General features: G+C 45.9%; 1 protein-coding gene across 7 annotated transcripts; it reads left to right on the top strand.

The window, feature by feature from the left end:
• The first annotated feature begins 1,554 nt into the window (after positions 1 to 1,554).
• On the top strand, positions 1,555 to 19,598 carry LOC107316106 (uncharacterized). 7 transcript variants are annotated; one of them, XM_085554700.1, is made up of 6 exons: positions 1,555 to 2,574; positions 4,413 to 4,540; positions 6,744 to 6,830; positions 7,227 to 7,357; positions 7,908 to 8,032; positions 17,611 to 19,598. In XM_085554700.1, exons 1-4 carry the CDS (start codon positions 2,455 to 2,457, stop codon positions 7,234 to 7,236), a joined length of 345 nt encoding a protein of 114 aa, XP_085410826.1. In that variant the 5' UTR covers positions 1,555 to 2,454; the 3' UTR covers positions 7,237 to 7,357; positions 7,908 to 8,032; positions 17,611 to 19,598. The 7 variants fall into 7 exon arrangements, 4 of the variants coding, with proteins under 4 accessions (XP_085410826.1, XP_085410824.1, XP_085410827.1 ...); XM_085554698.1 differs by lacking the exon at positions 7,908 to 8,032 and adding an exon at positions 12,881 to 15,387; XM_085554701.1 differs by lacking the exon at positions 7,908 to 8,032 and having other exon boundaries at positions 1,556 to 2,574; positions 17,611 to 17,791; positions 18,760 to 19,598.
• The last annotated feature ends 955 nt before the right edge of the window (positions 19,599 to 20,553 follow it).

Consider the following 20,553-nt stretch of genomic DNA (forward strand, 5'->3'; position numbering starts at 1 on the left):
CAGTAGGGCTGTGAAGTCTGTGCTAGGATGCCAGTAGGTGTCAGTGGGATTTGGCCCCTACTTTTTAGTAAAGGGAAAATGGGAAAGGAATTTGGTGCAGTGATTGGGTTGGGTGCTGAAGAGCTGGAAGTGAGTGAGATGCATATTCTGCTCTCTGCCCTGAGCTCTCCGTATGCACCACTGGCAAAAGAGCAACTGTTTGTCACAGAGATGTGATGGGCACAGAGGCATTTGAGTCTGTTAGGCTGATTTGAGACTGTAGTAAGAACAGTAATGAAAGTGGCTAGAGTATTTGGAAATGGGAGAGTTGGATGTGCTATGGAAGTTGAGACGTTTGGTTAGCTGAGGGTCACTTATTAATTCCAATGTGAGAAATGGGATGGCTCAATCTCTGCGCAGTACTGGAAAGTGCAAAGATGACACTGGCTTATTTCATGTCAGCAGTCAGGATGGTATAGAAGCAAGATGGATTTTAGTTTTTATTTAACTGGATTTAATTACATGTGTGAGCTTCAAAGTGCCAAGAGCCTAATGGTTGGTGACCTAAGGTCTGAGTTAAAGAAACAACAGCCTAAACCTTAAGCTTGTTTGTTTGACCATATGGCATGAGTGGATCGAGTGATATTTCAAGTAGGGATATACGGAGCAAAGTACCCTGTGCATCCAAAGCATTTACCAAGATTTCCAGCTTTGCCAAGAAGAATCTGAACACTGACCTTGCCTGCCCTCCGCCTGCAGTTCAGGAGCTCAGCTGGGACAGAGAGGAGAGAGGCTTTCTACTCTGAGAAATCTGCAGTGCCCTTAGATAGACCACGCTCATGCTTTTGGAAGAATAGGAACACTTGAATGTTCAGTTTGAAAGATCCATGTGACAAGGAAATTCTAAATCAATTTAAGAAAAAAAGGGGATCTTCAAAGGCTTGTTATCTTAATTTAATTTTGTTTTGATTAGTGTTAGCACATTTTGATCAGTATTGTGAAAGCTGTCTATTTGCATTGCAGGCTGTGCTTGCTTTCAGAGAACACTGTTCTTGGGTAAAGGCAACGTGGTTCCAAGTAAAGTTTGTTAGAGCTACCTTTGAAAACTAGAAATGGTCATAAAAAACTGCTTCTGGATCTAAGACCTGCTGCTGCATGGCTAAATGTATGTGCTTGTGGGAGATGTTTGAAGGGGAAACAAAGATTTTTAAATGGCTTAATTATGGAATAAGCAGAAATGATGAGAAGGGGCATACCAAAGTCGTATCTCTCTTACTTGAAGTAACTGTGGTGGTTCTGTCTGCCACAGGATGTCCGTGCTGTATTGATTCGCAGCCTGATTCAGCTCAGATAAAAATGGTTGATTTAACAAATCACCAGCTGGAATGTTTTGCATTTCCAGTGCCTGTTTGGCGATTGGCATCCACACTGAGCAGCTGCCCCAGGTGCTTCCACTTTGAAGATGATCAGTTCCAGACCCTCGCTTTCATCTTGGTCGCATATCCAATTGAAAGGACCTTGACGTAACAGTGTCTGTTTCACATTTAAAAGAGAACTGCTTAAAAGCTGTTTAAATAATTTGCATGTGCATCCAAGAATCTCAAAGCTTTGGCTGTATCAGTTAATTTTTGAGGCAACCTCCTGAGGTGCTCATTATCTTAATTTATATAGGAGTTCAATGAGGCACGAAGAGTGAATGTTTTGCTTTGTGTCAGTTTTGTATCAGGTAAAGAATACCAGCCTGTGCCAGCTTCCATGAGTCATCCCAGAGGGCTGACAGCATCCAGCTGCTTTGAGCCTGAAGCACACAACCCATAAATGGCTGCAGAGTGCTGCCCAGGCACAGCGTGGTGAGGAAGCCTTACTGGTGCTGACACATGGAAGGGGGCAAGGAAGGGAATAAGGAAAACAATTCACAGTGGCCTCAGCCTCGTGCAGCTGATGCTGTAGTGAAACCGTGCACTATGACCACTCCTCTTATAGAGTAATGCAGTGTGGAAGTTCCTACAGGAACACCAACAGAAAGAACTAATTCTTATTTCTTGTGATGGCCTTATTTTTACATACAACTGCACCTACATCCCTGCACCCCACCATCTCTCCAGCAGCCTCCTGCTTGAAAAATGCTCATCATTCAGTATGATGCCCCTAGCAAGTTGTTCTTAATTTCCTTGTGCTTTATTATCAATTTCATAACCACTTTGTCAGATTTCATGTCATTTTCCATCTTCCTTAACACCCTGTTTTTTGGAAGAAATTCTTTTTACGACCTTGAAGTATTGTATGCTTTAATCACATTAGCTAACCTCTTCCTTTGAATGTTTTATCTGACACTGAGCCTGCTGTACAGCATCTTCAAGCAGCATTACAACATCTACAAGTGCTTTACAGCTTCTAGCTGCTCACTTCAATGAATTTCCTCACTTTCATGTGGTTCCCTTTTTTAAAGGTAAACACTGAATTTGACATATTCTTATGACAAGAGATTTGTTCCTAGCTACATCTTACAACGGATCCTGGCTGCCAGATGGGACGAACTCAAGTATCATTTATCCTCTTTCTGTAGATTCTCTATCTCCACAAAAAAGGAGGCATGTAAGTAAAGGCCTGAAAGAAGAGTGGCTGTGTCACACCTTCTGAAATGCATATGGATAGAGCAACACATAGGGCTTGCTTACGTACTTACTGAAGGGGCTTACTTAATTGGACCTTCTCTGTTTTCCACTCCACTGCCCTCGTTCTATCTTTTTTTTAACAGAGATTTGAAAGCTTCAGCCAAATGGAGCATTCTTCCACATTTCTTCCTTCCCTGCAGCCTTGAGTTTAAAACTCTTCTGCAGTTTTAACTCTATAACTGCCAAGTTTTTTATGCGTCCACAGCCCACACCATACTCCTCTGATCCCTTACCGTAGCACTGTGTGTCATGGGAGCTCCTGAGCGGTGTGGCTCTTTCCCAGGAGATAAGTGAGGGCTTTTTGCCTACACAACAGCTCTCCTGAGCTTTCCCATGCTGGGAGGGAAGGAGGGAGGAGATCCGGTTTCCTCTCTGTCCTAGCGCCAGCCCCGTGGCACTGCTGGGAACATCCGAGGGCATTGTGCAATCTGCAGAGGCGTCTCTTTGTGCAGCCTGGCAAAGCAGTGTCTGATAATGGCTCTCCTTTTGTTTGTATCACACAATCGAGCTCACGATCTCTCCAGTACAGGCAGCCCACGGTGTTGTGTCCTGTGAGGCTGAGTGCAGGGCTGTACAATAGCACAGAACCCTGCAGTGCTGCAGCCAGTCACCTGCCCTGGGAGCTATGTAGGCACAGAGCATTGGATGCCCAGACGTGCCTATAGGCTGGGAGAACTCAGAGAGAGCAGCCCTGCAGAGAAGGGCTTGGGGGGAGTCCTGGTAGATGGAAGGATGGATATGAGCCAGCAGTGTGCTCTTGCAGCTCTGAAGGCCAGCAGTATCCCGGACTGCATCAACAGAGGGATAGCAGCAGAGAGAGGGAGGGGATCATCCCCCTCTGCTTTGCCCTTGTGAGGGCCTGAGAGCTGTGGGTGCCACATCCCTAGAGGTGCTCAAGGAGAAGTTGGATGGACCACTGGGCAGCTGAGCTGGTGGGTGGCACCCAGCCCATGGCAGGGGTTGGAACTAGATGGGCTTTCATGTCCCTTCCAACCCAAACTGTTCTATGGTTGTAAAAGGGCAGGATTAAGCTGTCTTGGCTTCAGTTCAGTGGATGTGCAAGTTGCATCTTTTTCAGAAGGCATGGGAAATGCTTCTGAAGCTTAAAAACAAGCTTATCAACTTTGACTTCTAAGCAATGCCAGATTCAATTTTCCAAAGGTCACGGAGGAGTTTTCTTCTGCCATCTCCAAAGGCCATGACAAATGTTCCCCTAACAAAGTAGCAAATTGTTCAACACAATGTACTTAGCAATTACCTTGCCATAGAGGTATTTATGGCAGGTATAGTAAGATAAACCAGTTTGTTTCCTATTGTTTTTCAAGGGAAAAAAAGAAAAAAAAAAAAAAGGCTGTAGTCATTTTGTGGTAAGTTTGAGGGATAATTATAAATTGATGTCTTCACTGAATGCTTTCATGACTCCTAAAAGATATTTATAGGCTATCCCTCTCAAAGATCAGGAAACATATTCATTTCTGGTGGGTTTTATTTTTGTGTGTAAAATCGTTTGAGTTGGAAGGGACCATTAAAGGTCATCCAGTCCAACTCCCTGCAATGAACAGAAGCACCTCCAGCTATGCATGTACGTATCTACAGGTATGCGGGTATTTTGTGTATCTATTCTGTGTAGCTATTTAAATTCTATCCAAAAATTGACCTTGAAGTATTCCATTGTTGCAGGGTCAGTTAAAGTTGTCCATAATACATGAATTTGGCACCTTTTGTGAATGTTCATTCCTATGTGGTCTGTATTTACAGGATCCTGCACTGATCTGCCTGGTATCGCTCTGCCTCCTGCACACTGCTTTCACAATGAGGACACAAAGCAGCTCCTATGGTGGGCACAGGAGCCAACCATACAAAAAACGAAAAGCAAAGACTCTATGGTATGTTACTGAATGCAAATGCAGCACGAATGTTAGCAATGCAAAACTAGATCAGTCTGGCAAGAGGAAAGCCAGCCCTGGACTTGCATCAGCAGTGCTGGTCTATGGGTTCCAAATGCGGCATCACTGCAGAGCCGGTTAGACGAGGTTCCCTGACCTCCTCTACTTGGCAGGCTCTTCTCTGCATTTTTGGCTGAGAGACAAAATAAACTGCACACCCCTCCCCCTGCCCTCCCCCTCTCCCCAAGCCCTCGAACTGGTCCCAATACATCCTGGTGCAGGTGCGCTGGCCAGCAAGGTGAGGAGAGATTTCATCACTCTAGCATATGGGTAAGTACAGGACAATCCACACAGTGTTTTTCACCAGCATGACATAAAAGTGGAGGAGAGTGGGGAGAAACAGCCACAGTGATGTGAAGGCTGTCTGTAGCTATGGAATGGGCAGGTTAGAGTATCTTTGCTGTAGAAGAACAGGCAGTATAACAGCTCTGGAGCACGGATCCCAGTAGGCTGCCTATTCTGGGGGGCTGTGGGCTCAGACGTAGTCCCATTCCAGAGATAGCACATCCACAAAGGATTTCTAGCTTCTGTTTGAATATCCTGGTATGTCTGTGCTAACAGATCCTCCCTCTCTAACTGCCTTTGGCTTCACAGACCTCTGGTAAGAGGGAAGATCTTGAAGGTAAGACACTGAGAAATAGGTGCAAGGAAAGGGAATCTGTGGCTCTGCCACCAAGTTCTTGTGCCATCTTTACAGAACATGTCTTATATCTACGCCTGCATTTCCAATCTGTAACGTAAAAATAGCAGTACTTCATCTCAGCCGTGCACTGCGTTCCTAAAATACAGAATCTTTCATAGAAAGCCTGCTGATTATCAGGTTAACACTGAGTCTTGCCCCATAGTGTACTCTTCCTCCTACGTCTGTTTCCTCTTGTGAATGGACTTTGCTGTGGTCATCTGTAAGGTAAACTATGATATCTTTGTATTTATGTACATTTGTGTCCAGCCTCAAAATGTTATTTCATTCCCTGAGGTGTGTGCTGCTGTCAGGCAAATGAAATGTCCCAATCCCCTGTTTAATTACTCATTAGGTAAGATTTAATGCGTGTGCATGTGGGGCTGGCAGCCAGAAGTGGATGCACAGGGGAGGTCTGTGAGCCAAGCTTCTGTCAGCTTTAGGGCAGGGGTGGCTGAGTAACGAGGGTGAACTGAACAAAATAAAATGGTAAGGCCATTAGCTCCTTGCCCCAAACTTGACCCAACACATTTCCTTTTCGTCGCAAGACCAAACTTACTGCTCACAACAGAAGACTGGGAGAACTGGGGCAGATTCACATGCCTGCATAGAATAAATCACAAGTCTGGACTGAGTCAATAAATAAAAAATAAATGGGGCTTTGAAACTTATCTTAAATGGGTCTGAGAGCTGTGCTCGGGGCTTTTGGGGAGCACGCCTTTTCCATAGGATGTAGCATCAGGGGTATAACAAAGGAGAAGAAAGCCAGTGATGCTACAGCTCTCTGGAAATTGTGCCAGTTTTGCCTTTCCTGCTTTCCACCCTCTTCCATTCTTTCTGTCTCTGTTGTTCACCCACATAATTACATAAGATATCGCCAGCTAAAGCTGCATCTGCCTCCTTAATGGATGGCTCATTATCAAGGGAGGGAAACAGAAAGGGCAAAAGCTTTTTTGTGCCAGCAGCACTGTAGAGATGTTCATGTGCATTACAGGAGAAGGAAAGGGTGTAACCTGTCTGTCCTAATTTATAGCCAGATGGGCTGAAAGAGTCAAGGTGTAATGAAGGTCATTGTGGCTGGGAATGAGGTGGAAGCAGTGCAAAGTTTCTCTCTTGACATAAAACCAATTAATTCTCCAACAAAGTCTCTGTCTCATTGGGCAGGACAGAGCAAGGCAGTTCTGTGTTTGAGTACTCCCACAGCTTTGATCTTTCTTATGGAAAAGTAAGCTTGCAGAGGGGGTCTGGCCTTGTCGGGGGTGATGCACTGTGCCATGTGGGGCTGGCCTTGTGGGGCGGCAGAGCCAGGCCTGCTGCTTTCCACACCATGTTGTTCTTGTCAAGTCTCCTTGTGTTCCATTTACTGCAGTAATGCCAACGTGCTGCTGCAATGCCCGTGGCCTGGTCCAGAATGCTGTGAGATCACTCCTTCTCATGACAGTTCCTGTCTTGTTTTGGCCACAGGAAAGGACTTGTAACTACAAGGAAAAGTGAAAAGGCAAATGAGAGAGAAAAAAGGTTGATCAGAAATCCATCTCCAAAGATCGCAAGGTATGACAGTACATAACCATTTTTTGCTTGAAAGAAAGCCTTTAGCCCTACACATATATCCTATTCCAATCAGTATATTGTGACAAGTGACTGCAGACAGGTTTTTCTTCTATTGATATTTAAAGCAAACATTGTGTTGAACTCAGCACAGAGCTGTATTAATTCCAGGCATCTAGATGGGTTTTTGAACAGCTGGTGGCAGATAGCAAAGTATGGTTTGATCAGGAGATGGGTTTTACACTGCTGCCTGTGCTGGACAGGAGACTGAAGGGTTGTGGGGGACTCCCTGAGCCTTAACATCTATGATGACTGCAGCTGTAGTTTCATTTCATCTCTCTGTCTGAGTAGTCTTCTCCTTATTTGATTTTCTTTATTTCCTCTGTGCTTCCCATGCAGAAAAATCTAAGATTCCAAGTTGCGTTTTGAGGAAGCTTTAAAGTAGACTTCTCCATCCTGTGAGATGACCCTGAGCATCGGTAACAATCTGCGGGAGGCAGGAGAGAGGGAAGGAGACTGCTCAACGGGAGGTGAGTGCTGATGACTCTAATGAAGTCACAGTGTATACTCTCCTCTGCTGACTTGTGCCTCCTCTAATTACCTACTGAATCCTAAGGAGCTGAACAGTGCCTTGCCTGCTCACTATGTCCCCTGAGTTCACTCTCCCCAACAAGCAGTGCGCTACCCACAGTCCCTGGAGGCCCTTTGCTGCTGCTCTGGTGCACCAGGCGCATTTGCTCTGCATGTTGATGTTTGTGTTTTCTGCGCTGCTCATGTTTTCCAATTCCTTGGAGTAGTGAGGATGCTGCTGACTTGTCAGAATTGCTGTAGGATGCTGACTTGAGGTCACTGTCCATGGCCTCATTACATTAACAAGGGATATTTTGAGAAATACAAAAGATGAGGTATTTATTTTCTATGTGAGAGGGAGAGGAGAGGGAGAATGAATGTGTGCAAATGAATGGACTTCCCCTGCAGATTTTATTACATCCCTCCACTGCTCAGTTAGAAATGACTGCCCAGCTCTCTCCCTGCTGTTTGCTACATGGAACAATGATGACTTCTGGTTTATATTCTCAGGCACTGCAGCCCTTCTTGAAGGGCCCCTCATCCCCATCCTGCAGCATCTGAGTTCCTGAAGTGGGCACAGCCATTACAGAGCAGGCAATGGGATGTACAGCTTTGTACATCATCTTAAGAGAGATGTAAGTTAAGACTGCTCTGGTCTTGTTCCCTCCTTGAAACCAACATTAGCGCTGATGTGCTGCAAAGTGAGTCAGTTTGGAAAAGTGAGTTGTTGAAAAAGTAATGCTGCAAGGCAAAAAAAGAAAGTAATTATTTCCTTATATGCTTGCCTTCCAATAGCAGCAATGCCAACTAGCAGGATGTGTGGCCATGGCTAAGGAGAAGGTGGACCCCTTCTTTCCTGCTCAGAAGGGCTCTCACCCTCCCCTCGAGGGAGAATATCAAAGGGGAGGATATAGCCTACAAATCCTCTATCTTAAAGAAAGGGGACCTTTGCACAGCCCACACCTCTGAATCAAAGGGAACATCTTCATTCCCTTCCTCCCTGTTGTCAGGCTATTGGGAAGTAGTTGACACAGCCCTTATCAAAGGAAATGTGGTCTTCTCTTCTGCTTGTCTACTCAATGTTATTATGTCAACAGAGATCAATAAGGCGACACAAATCCTATCCTATTACCAGTATTCAGCAGCAAATGAAGCACCCTTGAGTTCAGCATATTATCATTTCATGCAGTCTACAATTAAAGCTTTAGATAAGATTAATTGCTTTCAAGGTGAGCCTTTACTATTGTCTCCTTATAATGGAGTCTGGATCCAGTGGAGCCTGGCTTTATGTCACTGGAAGAAATCACAAACAATTTTGCACTTGGATTGAAAAGATTTTTTTAACAGGCCTCGTGTTTCTTCTCTTAAATTTCTCTTGAGAGAAAAGTAACTCCCTGGCAATAAGCATAACCAGCACCAATGGTGAAACTGGTTAAGAATTACCTACAGCTGGTAGAAGTAAATTTACTTTTAGTTCCTCCAAGTATAAATATTTTAGGCACCCTGTTGTTCTTCTGAAGCCTCAGATCAGATGAAATGCAGCAGTACTCCAAAAGAAAGCAGATGTAAGTGCTGGACGGAGTGACCAGATTCCAGCACCTATTTCTGACAGCTCTTTTCCATACAAAAAGCTGAGAGAAGGGGGAGGACGGGACCCTACATTCCACCACAAAACACAGCTGCTTATTTATCTATTTGTCATTCTGCTGCAGTTGAGAGTTATGCCCAGATGAAAGAAACCAGCTGGGTGCAACAAAAGCACTGGGCACTCTGCTGATGGAGGCACTGCAAAGCAAATCCCAGCTTGCTACAAGGAGTGAGAATTGTGTGGGGTGGAGGAGATGCCACTGTGGCTCCTAAAGGGATAACGGTGAAAGAATTGAGCAGGATCTCTGGTCTGCTACTATTCGTACACCTCAACCACAGCTTTGAAGAGAATGGATATTTGAGTAGCATGGTTATGCCTGGCCTTACAATATACGGGCCAGGAAGCATTAACTTGGGGTGTAAGTGCTAATCTTTCCCACAAGGGAAAATCACCCCTGTTTTGAGGTTCCCTCCTGCCTATATTTTTCAGTCCTGCCAACTAGAAACCTGTGCTCTTGTTATTCACTCTTGAGGGTCTTAGATATTGCTCTGATTCTCAGGAAGATGGGCTTTCTGGAAAGCACCTCGTATCACAATATTCATGGTAAAAGCTTCGTTTAAACTGCTAAATTGTAACACAGGAAAGCACAGGAGTTAGGGGGGAAGTGTGCACCTCCCTCTCTGTCCTTTCCCATTCTGTGATGAGCTCCTTTCCCACTCTGTAATGAACTCTGCTTCCTAGTTACAAGATCACGAAGCAGTTATCTTCTCATTGCTGAAATATCATCAAACCCTCCTCCACAACACTGAAAATGTTTTGAATTATAAAATGAAGGGTGAGGTTTTCCAGGCGTGGCTGGGGGAGAAGAATGACTTGTCCCCAATGTGATGAGAAGGAACAGGGTTTCTGCCTCATCAGGGCAGCCCTCCTTGGGGGATACCATAGCTGGGACCCTTCAGTCTGTTGTGCACGGAGCAGTGAGAGGATATCGGCTGTGGGTGCTGCTGTGCAAAGGATCTGTTTCAAAGACATGGAATTCCCAAGCTGATCTTCTGTGGGCATCTGACTGCAGCTTCTTCAGATACAAGTCATCCCTTCAGTTAACAGCCCTACCTGACAAGGAGCTGAAGGGCTAATAGGATTTTGTGAGGCACTGGCAGCATTGTTTTACTGCAGATCTGATTACACACTGAGCATTCACTTCATGTAGGCTCCCCATAGCAGGAGGTGTTTGTCTCCTGTGTGAGGACTGGCACAACACTGTACCATGCAGTCTGGTGTAGCTGAGTGGTTTGTTGTGATCCAGATCAGGATTCCTGGGAAAGCTCTCTGCTTGTACCAAGCTTTTAGATGACTTTCAGTCAACTGTCAGCCCACCTCACCATGCCACCCAAACCACATCCCTCAGTGCCACATCACTACCTTTCAAGAATACCCCTGGGGATGGTGACTCTCCCACCTCCCTGTGCAGCCTACACCACTGCCTCGCTGCTCCTTCTGAGAATAAATTTTTCCTAATGTCCAACCTGATGTTCCTAAACTAAGGTTATGCAGGATAACAAGAATAGGTCTTACAAAACAACAAGATAAAAATGATGGTAGCTGTAACAGGCGTTTGATGGTGAAGGAGATTTTAAACAGTCCAGATATAAAGCATATCCTTGGGGCCCTGGCAAGGATGCAAACTTCTCTCCCACACAACCTCAGTCACTCTTGGAAAGCCAAGTTCTGAAATTTTAAAAGGCAAAAATATTACAGCAACAGCAACAACAAACATGCGAATCAGATGTTAAATGACTACTAATGATCTTATCAATGTGTTGTGTAAACAGGAGGAAGAGGACAGAAAGAAGCATTCAACATTCCTCAGGGTTTTGCAGGGAGGTTTCAGTTTTATAATGGCTTTGTGGTGTTCAGGGGAGGCGGGCATATGGACTCTTTCAGCACAAAAGAAGCCAACTTGAGAATCAAGTAGCAAGATCCTGTGGGAAGTTAGGGTTTTTGTCTAGACAGCTAATTACAGCTTTTTGCAGAACCCAAATGCCTGGGAGCACCTACAGCAGATTGCAGCATTGGTGGGCATCCCAGCAAGGTCCCCATGGGCGGTCGCATACTCATGCCATGGCACTGTGTCCCTCCTGTAGGCCATGCTGGGATGAGTGGAAATGTGACAGTCACGTGGATGTGTTGTTTTCTCAGCGCACTGCAAGTCTCTCTGTAGGCCGTTCCATCCAGTTATTCAACACTCCTCCCTAGCATTAAGATTTTCAGGCCTTTTCCCCATTGACTCTTCTCTTTCACAGCCCTAAAAGCGATAAAGGTGTCGTTTTATTTTGATGAGGGCACTACAAGGTTTGGAAAAAAACCTTTGTGTTTGTCAGCACGACTTCATTTTACAACTGTTCCTGAGCTGTAGTCTTTATAACTGGTCGATGGATTCTAATTAAATTGTTTAGCTGACAGTTATTGGCTTTGTGTGGGGATATGCTGAGCCCATGGAAAATCTGAAAGTTGTCAAAGGTCAGCAGAGAATAAGTGACTTGCTAGGCATGCTGTATATAGCACGTACTTAAGTACGAATATTAAGTAATGCAGATTGTTTTGTACAAATGAGGGTGCTTTTCTGTGTTGGGCTGCTTTCTTTCTTCTGTTTTTGAAAGCAAAGCACATCTCATTTGCTGCAGAAAACAAAAGCTTGTTGGGATCATTACAGCTAGTACTGCATCCAGGCCGCTGTTTGACCATGTTTCCTTTGAAGATGAAGCTGGTTCCAGAGGGTGCATTGGCCTTGGGCCCTGATATTCATCCTGTGGTTGTGGCCTATGCTGTGACCACAGCAATGAAATTACTGGAGGGTTTTGTAGGATGCTTTAACCTGGCTTTGCAGAACTTCCCATCAAAAGATAAAACCTAGCAAGTCAAAACGGAGCATAATCTGCTGGATTAATGAACTGAAGAGAGACTTGGAAGCCCTAAAGCCAACACGGAGGAGAACCTTACTCTGGAGTTGGAGTCACAGACAGGAGCAAGCAGGGATGGAAGGAGGAAAAGCTTTTCCCGCTATCAGTTGCAGCAGGCTGTGGGGTTGGCTCCTAACGGCATTTCATTTCTGCGTGCTGTTGGTGCTGAAAATAACCCTGCTAAAAAAAAAAACAACAGGTTGTGGTTTGGCGTTGGGTGGATTTTGTGTGCGCAGCTCCCAAGCCTGGCCCCACCACCACTTGCAGGAAAAGCGATCTGGGGATGGGGTAAGCAGCAGGGGAAGGAGCTGGCAACGGGTGTGCTGAGCTGCTGGGGGATTCTTCAAGCCCTCTATGAGTAAGCTGTGTCACACTGCAGACTGGCTCTCATTTTCTTTTCCTGCTACAGCAGTGTGTTTTGCCTTGCTCTCACCAGTAGAGATGTGGTAGCCCATTGGCCTTCCTGCTAATGTGGAAACAAGTTTAGCTTTCATTTCTCTGCTGGCTGCTGTGATAAGCAGCCCCCAAAATGTTTCCGTTGCAGCCATCATGTCAGTCCAGGCCTTGATGCAATTGAACTTTGAAGATACTTAGCCCTCCTTGTAACACAGCTTTATTTTGGTCCTGCGTGGTTTAAGGTACCAGACTCCTACTGGAGTTTACCTAAGGACTTGGGATCTCACACCATGTTTAGTGATATATGGATACTTTGAAAGCATTGGTTAATTTTTGCTTTTCTTACTTAAAGAAAACCTGAGGTCAGAAATGGAGCTTTCTCAGGAAATCTGTGGCCAGAGCAGGAAAGAGGACCCAGGTGTCCTGAGCTCTTAATGTTCAACCTTTCCTCCCCTGCCCCCAGGCTGCCTGAGAGCATGTTTGGAAGGATGCCTGCTTGCTCAGATATGGTGCAGACTTTCCTTCTTCTCTCATCACAGCTGGAAACGTCTAGGAGGTCCTTATATGCTCAGCCGGAACACATCGCTCTGAGTACGTAGATGGAACGTCAGGACCAAGACTGAGTGTGTGGCACTGAGAAGAGAAATCCCATCTGTGCTGTGGAGCAGGAGCTCAGTTTTGGTTGTGATTTCTCCCTACCAGCTGGTCTGAGTAATTACATAATGTATCAAGCCAAGACATCCTGCTTTATGCAACAAGTAAATTCATTTACAACCATCTTTTAAAGCAAAGAAGATATACACTGCATGTCCTCCTTTAACTGCACTACTTTTAAGAGTGCAATCAACAAGCTATTAATTAGCTGGCTAGCAGAACAGTCTCAGAGGAGGTTGTGCCTGTTTTTCTTCTGCCCAGAACCTGTTGTGGTGTCAGGAGGTGATGGGGTAGGTGCCTGCTGTGGCACACGACCTTTCTCAAGGTGTGAACAGAGCTTGCTTGGTTGCCTCACACCCATCACAGGAACTGCAGGCTGAGTGCCTGGGAACAGATTGCTTTCCTGGTTGCATCTGTGCTGTTTCTCCCCATGTGGACTGGAAAATGTGTATGGGACAGGCTCCATACAGGGGAACAGGAGGGCGTTGCTGTAGGCATTAACACTGGCAAAAGGGAAAGCCAGCACTGTATCACTGCTCTCTTCTTGGATCCAAGACAAGGTCTCACTGTAAGGTACAAAGGAGTAAGTCCAACCACAGCCACTGTCAGCTCTGCTTCCCCACAGCCAGACACAGTATGTTATGAAGACAGAACCCTGGGGAAGCAAGAACTCCACCAGAGAGGGAACAGGTGGAGGAAACGTGAAATACATCCCAGCAAATCCATTATGGACAGTATTAGCACTTCATCTGCAACGCATGACATTGTATCACTGTTCCAGCTGCCGAATCTTTGAAGTGCCTTCGGAAACTTGTTCAGAACTCTGGAGGAGGATTTAGCTGCTGAAGCTCCCCAACCTGTTTCAGCAGGGGGCTGTGGGCAGTTGGCAGTTATTGGCAGGACGAGGCCAAGGAGCTAATGCTGGTGCTCACAGGAAGGAGGCAGGCTGACATCGTGGGTTAGGACTCCGAGGAAATATTAGTAAAGAATAGCCCATTTGTCTTTTTCCCTGTAGAATACACAGCAAGGATGCAAATCAACATGCACACACACCTGTGGGTGATTGACAGGTTGGGCTGTTATTGCCTTATCCCTTGCACCTGCTTGCATAGCTGTGACACCCAGATTTGACTCTTGGGGATTTCATGTGCTGCGAAGACGCATCTTATGTTGGGTGATATCCTTGAAAATCCCTGTGCTAAACAGAGCAAGAGCAAAGCTAATAAGTGAGTGGGGGTGGATATGAAGAGGTCAATAAGAAGGGAAGGGAAAAGCTTCTGGATGCCATTCAGGATACGATGGCTGGGTAGAGTCAGAATGGGAATATTACAGAGGAACAAGCCAGATCTAGTGCAAGTAGAAGCCTGGCCCTTTGGGGTCTAGTTGGGCCAGGTGGAGATCCAGCCCTGCAGCACAGCAGAGAAAGCAGCTAAGTCAATCTCAGCTTCAGGCTAGTTTAATTTGTATGGCGGATGTTTTTTATTTATCATGTGACTTGATGCTATAGCACTCACTCTGCATGGTTATTGCCAGAGCAATGGCAGCAGTGCATGCCGCATTTTCTGCCTTTAGAAATACAAAGCCTTGTCTCACAGAAGCTCAGACATGCCCTGGCTGATGGGATCCGCATCGTTTTGCGTGCTGGTTTAAAAATAATGCACGCACACACAGAGCAACAAGACATGCTTTCCCCTGTTCCTGCAGCTTCCTGAGAGCACAGCCGGATGTTTTTAGGCCGTGTTAGGGATGGCCCAGGGAGAGGAGTCACAGTAGAGTTAGCAGGGATGGGTCTGATCACAGGACGTGGATGGAGAAACGGCTAACAGCAGATAGCAGATCTGACTGCAGATAGCAGTATCAAATTATTACTCTGTGTACAATGGTCTGCTGCAGATTTCTGTCGTTGCACTGGTGCTGAGTGGTTGTATTGCCACACACTAAAAAAATCTGGCAAGAGGCCGTGCTGGTTTGAAACCTGACTCAATGTTTTTTTGAGCCTGACTGAAAACAGAAGAAAGAAAAGATGGTTGCCTGCATCTGGATCACACATTGCTTGGGTTACAGCAGACAGGGCTCTTTTGTACTAGAGGATTCTTGGGGCTGTCTGAGATTCCAGACATTGGTGACTTGTCCTTCACAAGCGTCTGTATCAGAGACTTCATCTATGGTCATCATAGACAAACATTCTCAATGTTCAGTGAGTTGTGTGGTTACACAGAATTTGCTCCTTAACAAAAACTGCTTTGAGAGGCGTTGTGCTGTAGCGTGTTCCTTCTTGCTTTGTGAGCCCGGTGCAAGACATGACCAGCCATGGTCCCTCATTGGGACTGTCTTCCTGAGTTTGCCAGATTGGAGAGCACAGAAGGATGAAGAAGCATTTCTCCTGGCTCAGGTACACAATTTCTTCTGTATATTCAAGTTGTGAATTAGGAACTATTTCTTCTCAGAAGAAGTGGTGAGGCACCATCTCTGGAGGTGTTTGAAAACTGTGGAGATGTGGGACATGGTTTAGTGGGCATGGTGAGGGTGGGTTGGGTGGGGATGTGGTTGGACTGGGTGATCTTAGTAGTCTTTTCCAACTTTAAGGATTCCGTGATTCTATGATATTTAAGTCCATTTCTATTGCAAGAGGGCTGCAGGAGGCTCATCAGGGCCATGTTGGCTTGTAATAACCAAAGGAGACACTGTCATCTTGGACCTGAGTCACTCCTGGAGCCATCTCCCCCCTGTGAGGCTGAGCTACGTACATATGGCTCTTGACTTTGTGAAGACTGCCTGTTGATCTGTAGGAGAACTGGCAAAGCTGCTCAAAGCAGCTTCTGTACAAAGAGACAAGTCAGCAAGGTCCAGGATGGATCTCCAGGACCTGTCACACCAGTTGTGTGACTGAAGTCTGTCACATCTTGGGGGGCACAGGAATGGCAATGAGGAAGCAATGGCACAAGAATGACAATGAAGGAGACTCAGGTGAAACTATCAGGTATCAGTTTTTAGAGCAAAGAACAGCAGATGCTATTTTTCACCAAAATTGTTCTGCACACAGTGCTGAATGAAAAATCCACCAAGAGCTCTTAAATACAGAGATACCATCTTTGGCTCAGGAAATATCTGGTATTTCTGGGGAAGTATGACTACAGGCTTTCCTGGGGTTTATATCTTCCTTAGGTATCTATTGCTGGCTGCTCTCAGAAGACAGGATGCCAAGCTATGGCCCTTGGTCTGTTTTTAAGTGAGACCAGGCAGGTTGGCTGGCATTGTCAGCCTGTCCCTGACAGGTACAACACCCTGCTTCAAAAATCACCATCTTCCCCAAGCTTATTTGCAGTTCCGTCATTGGATGGAAGTTTTCAATGCAGAATTGTGCTCAGTGGTGATGAGGAAGCCCTGTCCATCCCAGAAACCTTCATGTTGTTGGAGTGAGACGGTTGTTTCTTGGGAAAGGCTTGCGGAGCCTCAGGGTGCACTAATTCCTGTGTGATGTGGTCCTGATCCAGCTAACCTGACCCATCATACACGAAGGAAGCAGTACACGGCTGTGCTGCTTTCTGTATGTTAACACAGTTCTGGTGCCTTTCGGTAACATATGAAAAAGGCCCTGCCTGTTTTGCTAAGCACTGCACAAACGTTTTTGGGCAGAGTCTGCCCAAAAAGTAGCTAAGTGCTTTGGGAATGCCTGCAGTCAAGCCTCATGCTGGATGGGAAATATTATTTCTTCTCTGTCCCATGATATGTGTATCAGAGGTGAGTCAGCCATGCAGGAGCCATAAAAGTGTAAGCAATATTCTTTTCACTACCCCCAGGGAGCAAAATTAAGGCCCTTGTTTGAAAGAACTGAGACCCTTCCTCATGATATTTTGTTTTGATACTTTGTCTCTCAGAGCTGCTGCTCGGGACTTTTTACTGCTTACTGTTTCTATTATATATATATATTTTTTTCCTTTTCCTGGAGCAGCAACGGGGCAGTGACTCATTTCGTAGGTAATCTAGAAATAACTTCCCTTTTACAAGAAGACAAACTGCAAGCAAGGAAGACTCGATCTCTTGGGAAGCTGTGTGCCCTTTGGTATAAATCCAAACTCTCCTGGGGCCATCACAGCATTGGATTTGGAGGGGACAGTTTGGTGCATACAGACACAAACTCAGCACCACTAACACATCCCAATAACTCCATTGTTTCCCCTGGGCTTCTGTGGCCACTTTTCTTCACAGGATCTCAAGACTGACTCTATACCTTGGTGTGCCTCACCAGTCCCTTGTGTTTGGGGACTCCGCTACCAACAGCAGCACCCATTGCTGCCCGAGGAGCAGCAGAACTGACAGACCAGCACTGGTTTTAGATGAGCCCCTAGACACGTTATTCTACCACTCACAAAGCTGCACTGATGTCAGTATAGTGTGTGTGTGAAGGGCATTAGACAGGTGACAGGATAACCCTTGAACCAAGAGCAGATTCTGCTGTGTGTGACATCTGCTGACAGCCTTAACTGGCAGTGAGGCTTCAGGCCAGATCATTTATATCTGATTGTCTGGAAAGATAGAAAAGGTAAAATTTACTTTGTTTATGGTGAACGCCTAAGAGCTAAAACACAAACTGATGCTCTTTTTTCCAGTACAGCTGGCCATCAAGATGCCCATCATCTGCTCATTGACTCTCAGCATCCCAGACACCTGAGAGCTGTTTGTGAGTGCCCACAGATGTCTGCTTGATTGATAGCTGAACTACTGAACACGCAGCACCACGAAGGCTGACACTGCCCGGCTCTTGCCACTGACCAACACAGCTGTGTCCAGCTCTGGTGAGTCACCTCGGTGAGCACTGTGCTCCTGCTGCTCACTGGGACCACAGCACTCAAAGGCCACCAGCCCAGTTTCGGTGCCCTGGTTTTCTTTGCTCGCCCTGCGGTTCCGCCCCACGCCCCACCCCACAGCGGTGTTAATGATGGGGTAGGGATTGCTCTGGGCTGGTAGGAGGTGTGGGTCATTCTGCCAGGGCAGTGAGCCGCGGTCAGTGGGACGCTGTGACACACTGCCCTGAGCTGCAGCTATCAAGGCTGGACCGTGCTGCTGGGAGTCCAGTGACAGCGGGGGGAAGGTGCCCTCAGAGAGCTAAGCCAGTGGGTGATTGGGATCAGTTTTCCAGTGACAAGATGGTTTTCTACTCCCAAACTCCAGGCCCAGCTCTGCAGCTGGGTTTAGTGCTGCTCAGCTCTGTGGCCAGCCTCAGCCCTTCCCCAGCGCAGGGATCACTGCCAAAGCCCAGCACAGGGCAACCGCTGAGCTCCTCTTCTCCGTTTGAAAGCTTATGTAAAAAATGATGATAAGCTAAATCTAGATCTATGCAGCAATTATGTGGGATGCCAGACCTTGCACCTGTAGCATAATACATAACAGAGCCAGCTAACTGCCTTGTCTAATGATTGCTCTGAACAGCACACAAATCACATTATGGGGGGTGAGCTGAGAGCCATTTTTCGTCCGAAGCTGATGAGCTTGCAAAGACTTTCTTTGCCCCGTTCTCTCAGACTGCAGGTTTGTCCTCTTCTCCTTGGAATCCTTCCTGTTATTTTTCTACCTTCCTGTCACAGGATGCAATGTTCATTACAATAATAGATCAAACTTTGAGTGGAAAAACTCCGCTTTACAGTTGTCATTAGGATTTCCCAGTTTCATTTCCTGCAACCCATAATGAGCAGGTGGAGGTTTTCACAGGATGCTTGGGTGGGTAAGAGATGCCTATAAACGTTATCCCACCTTCACCTCTCAGCTGTCACCCTGAGGTGGGATAGGCCATCTCCTGAGGGACCTTGGCTTAGGAGCATGGATAACTGGAGAAGACCAGCACCTGAATACCAGTCAGGCAATGGCAGAAGATGACTCCAGCTCTCATGATGGAGAAGACAACTCCCACTCTCTCTGGGAACTTAAAATGTCCGTATTGATTTCTTAACCTGGAATGTGCTTTGGAAACTCTGTCTGGAAAGCCTGCTTTGTCTCTCTGCACCTAAATACTTTAGAAGCGTGGTCAGAGATGCTCCCAACGTGTGCTCTGGATTCCCTGGTGAGAGACACAGGAGGAAGTTTTGAGGTGGAAGAGCAGCATCAGTGTCAGTTTGTTTGGAAGGATTTTTGTGGACTGGACTTCTGTGGGTTTACTTGCTTCCTGTTACCCTTATGTTATCAGCATGAAAATATTAAATTGTGTGACCAATGTAGCCAGTAAGACTGGCCACAGCTATTATATAACGTCTGGTTGCTGTAAACATCTCCATGATCATTTCTTTGATTGCTGTGCAAACATATCCTGTGCACAATATGTGGGTTACCAGGTAGAGTTATGTCATGAGTCAGGATGAGCCAATATCATAAGCAAATGTTAATGAAGGGTGGCATTTTCATTAGTTTCTCTGTATTGACCTATTTCACTTCCTATCCAAGGCAGCAGCTGAAGAGAGCTGGCCTAAATAGATCAGCATTCTGCAGCCCAGAATTGTGATACAGAGTTGGAGGGAGCCCTGTTCTCCTGAGGGTGGCTGTTCTCATCTGACACTATGACAAATAGTCCTAGGCTCCTTCTGTATTAAAAATAAAAGCCTTGAACTTGCATATTTCCTTATGGAAAAAATAGCTATCTTGGGATCCTGCTTATACAACTGGAACAACTTTTGTTCTCCACCCCATCTAAAGACAAGCAAAAGGCTTTTATGTTCTCTAGGTTATTAATGAACAGGGCTTCCTCTGCTAAGAGGATGTTTGGAGCACTGCTAAAATCTCTGCTCAGGTCCCTTGAATTGGGACAAGTGATCTTACATCACCTTCCTGAGCTAATTGCCAGCCATTAGAAAACACATTTTTAGTAACACCTTTTGCTAAATTATCCTCTGCCTTTGCCTGCTTCATCATAGCACTTTTTTACAGGTAGACAGCTCTCTACTCTCCAAGGAGTAGAGTTAAGTGCCTTTATGACATTTTAGAAAGGGAGGGACATTAATTTGTGCTCCCTGTTCTACCTTCCATTTGAAAAAGGAAGGTAGTGGGGCAGTTTGTGAGGACTAGTGCTCAGAAGGAGGTCGTGTGAGGTGATCTAACTTATTAAATCAAAGGAAAGTTGGACAAAGGAGTGACTTGCTCGGAGACAGATAAAAATTATCCCAAACTGAAGGCAGATTTGGTAACAAAGCCCTGGTCTGACAGCCAGTCCACCCTCTCTGCAAACATCATGCAGCAGGTAACAGAGCTATGCTCATGAATCATTGTCTTGTTTATTTAAAAAAGCCAACAAATATCTGACAGCAGCGATGGGGTGACTGAGTGAGCATCCAGCTGGCCTGCTGCAACCTGGGAAAGCCCTGCACAGCAGGGAGAGGGGAACAGCACCCATCGCCTGCAGTGCCACACGAGCTCTGGCAGACGGGTTTTTTAGAGTCCAAAGAGTTTCTGTGCAACTGAGAAGCTGAAGTGGTTTGGATTTTCCTACGCTGAAGCCTTCCTGTCTCTGTTCTTATTTCACGTGTAATTAAGGGATTTTTTTAAAAGAAAGTACACCAGAGAAACCCTAACA

The sequence above is a fragment of the Coturnix japonica genome, chromosome 8, assembly GCF_054131305.1.
Source record: "Coturnix japonica strain WE chromosome 8, WE-NBRP24, whole genome shotgun sequence".
Lineage (NCBI taxonomy): Eukaryota > Metazoa > Chordata > Aves > Galliformes > Phasianidae > Coturnix > Coturnix japonica.

What these genes read in the sequence shown, in the direction of transcription:
- LOC107316106 (XM_085554700.1), top strand. Translation starts at nt 2,455, where the DNA reads ATGACAAGAGATTTGTTCCTAGCTACATCTTACAACGGATCCTGGCTG. An exon ending in CTCCACAAAAAAGGAGGCAT is followed by an intron (nt 2,575 to 4,412) that starts GTAAGTAAAGGC and finishes CTGTATTTACAG; the next exon opens with GATCCTGCACTGATCTGCCT. An exon ending in CGAAAAGCAAAGACTCTATG is followed by an intron (nt 4,541 to 6,743) that starts GTATGTTACTGA and finishes TTTTGGCCACAG; the next exon opens with GAAAGGACTTGTAACTACAA.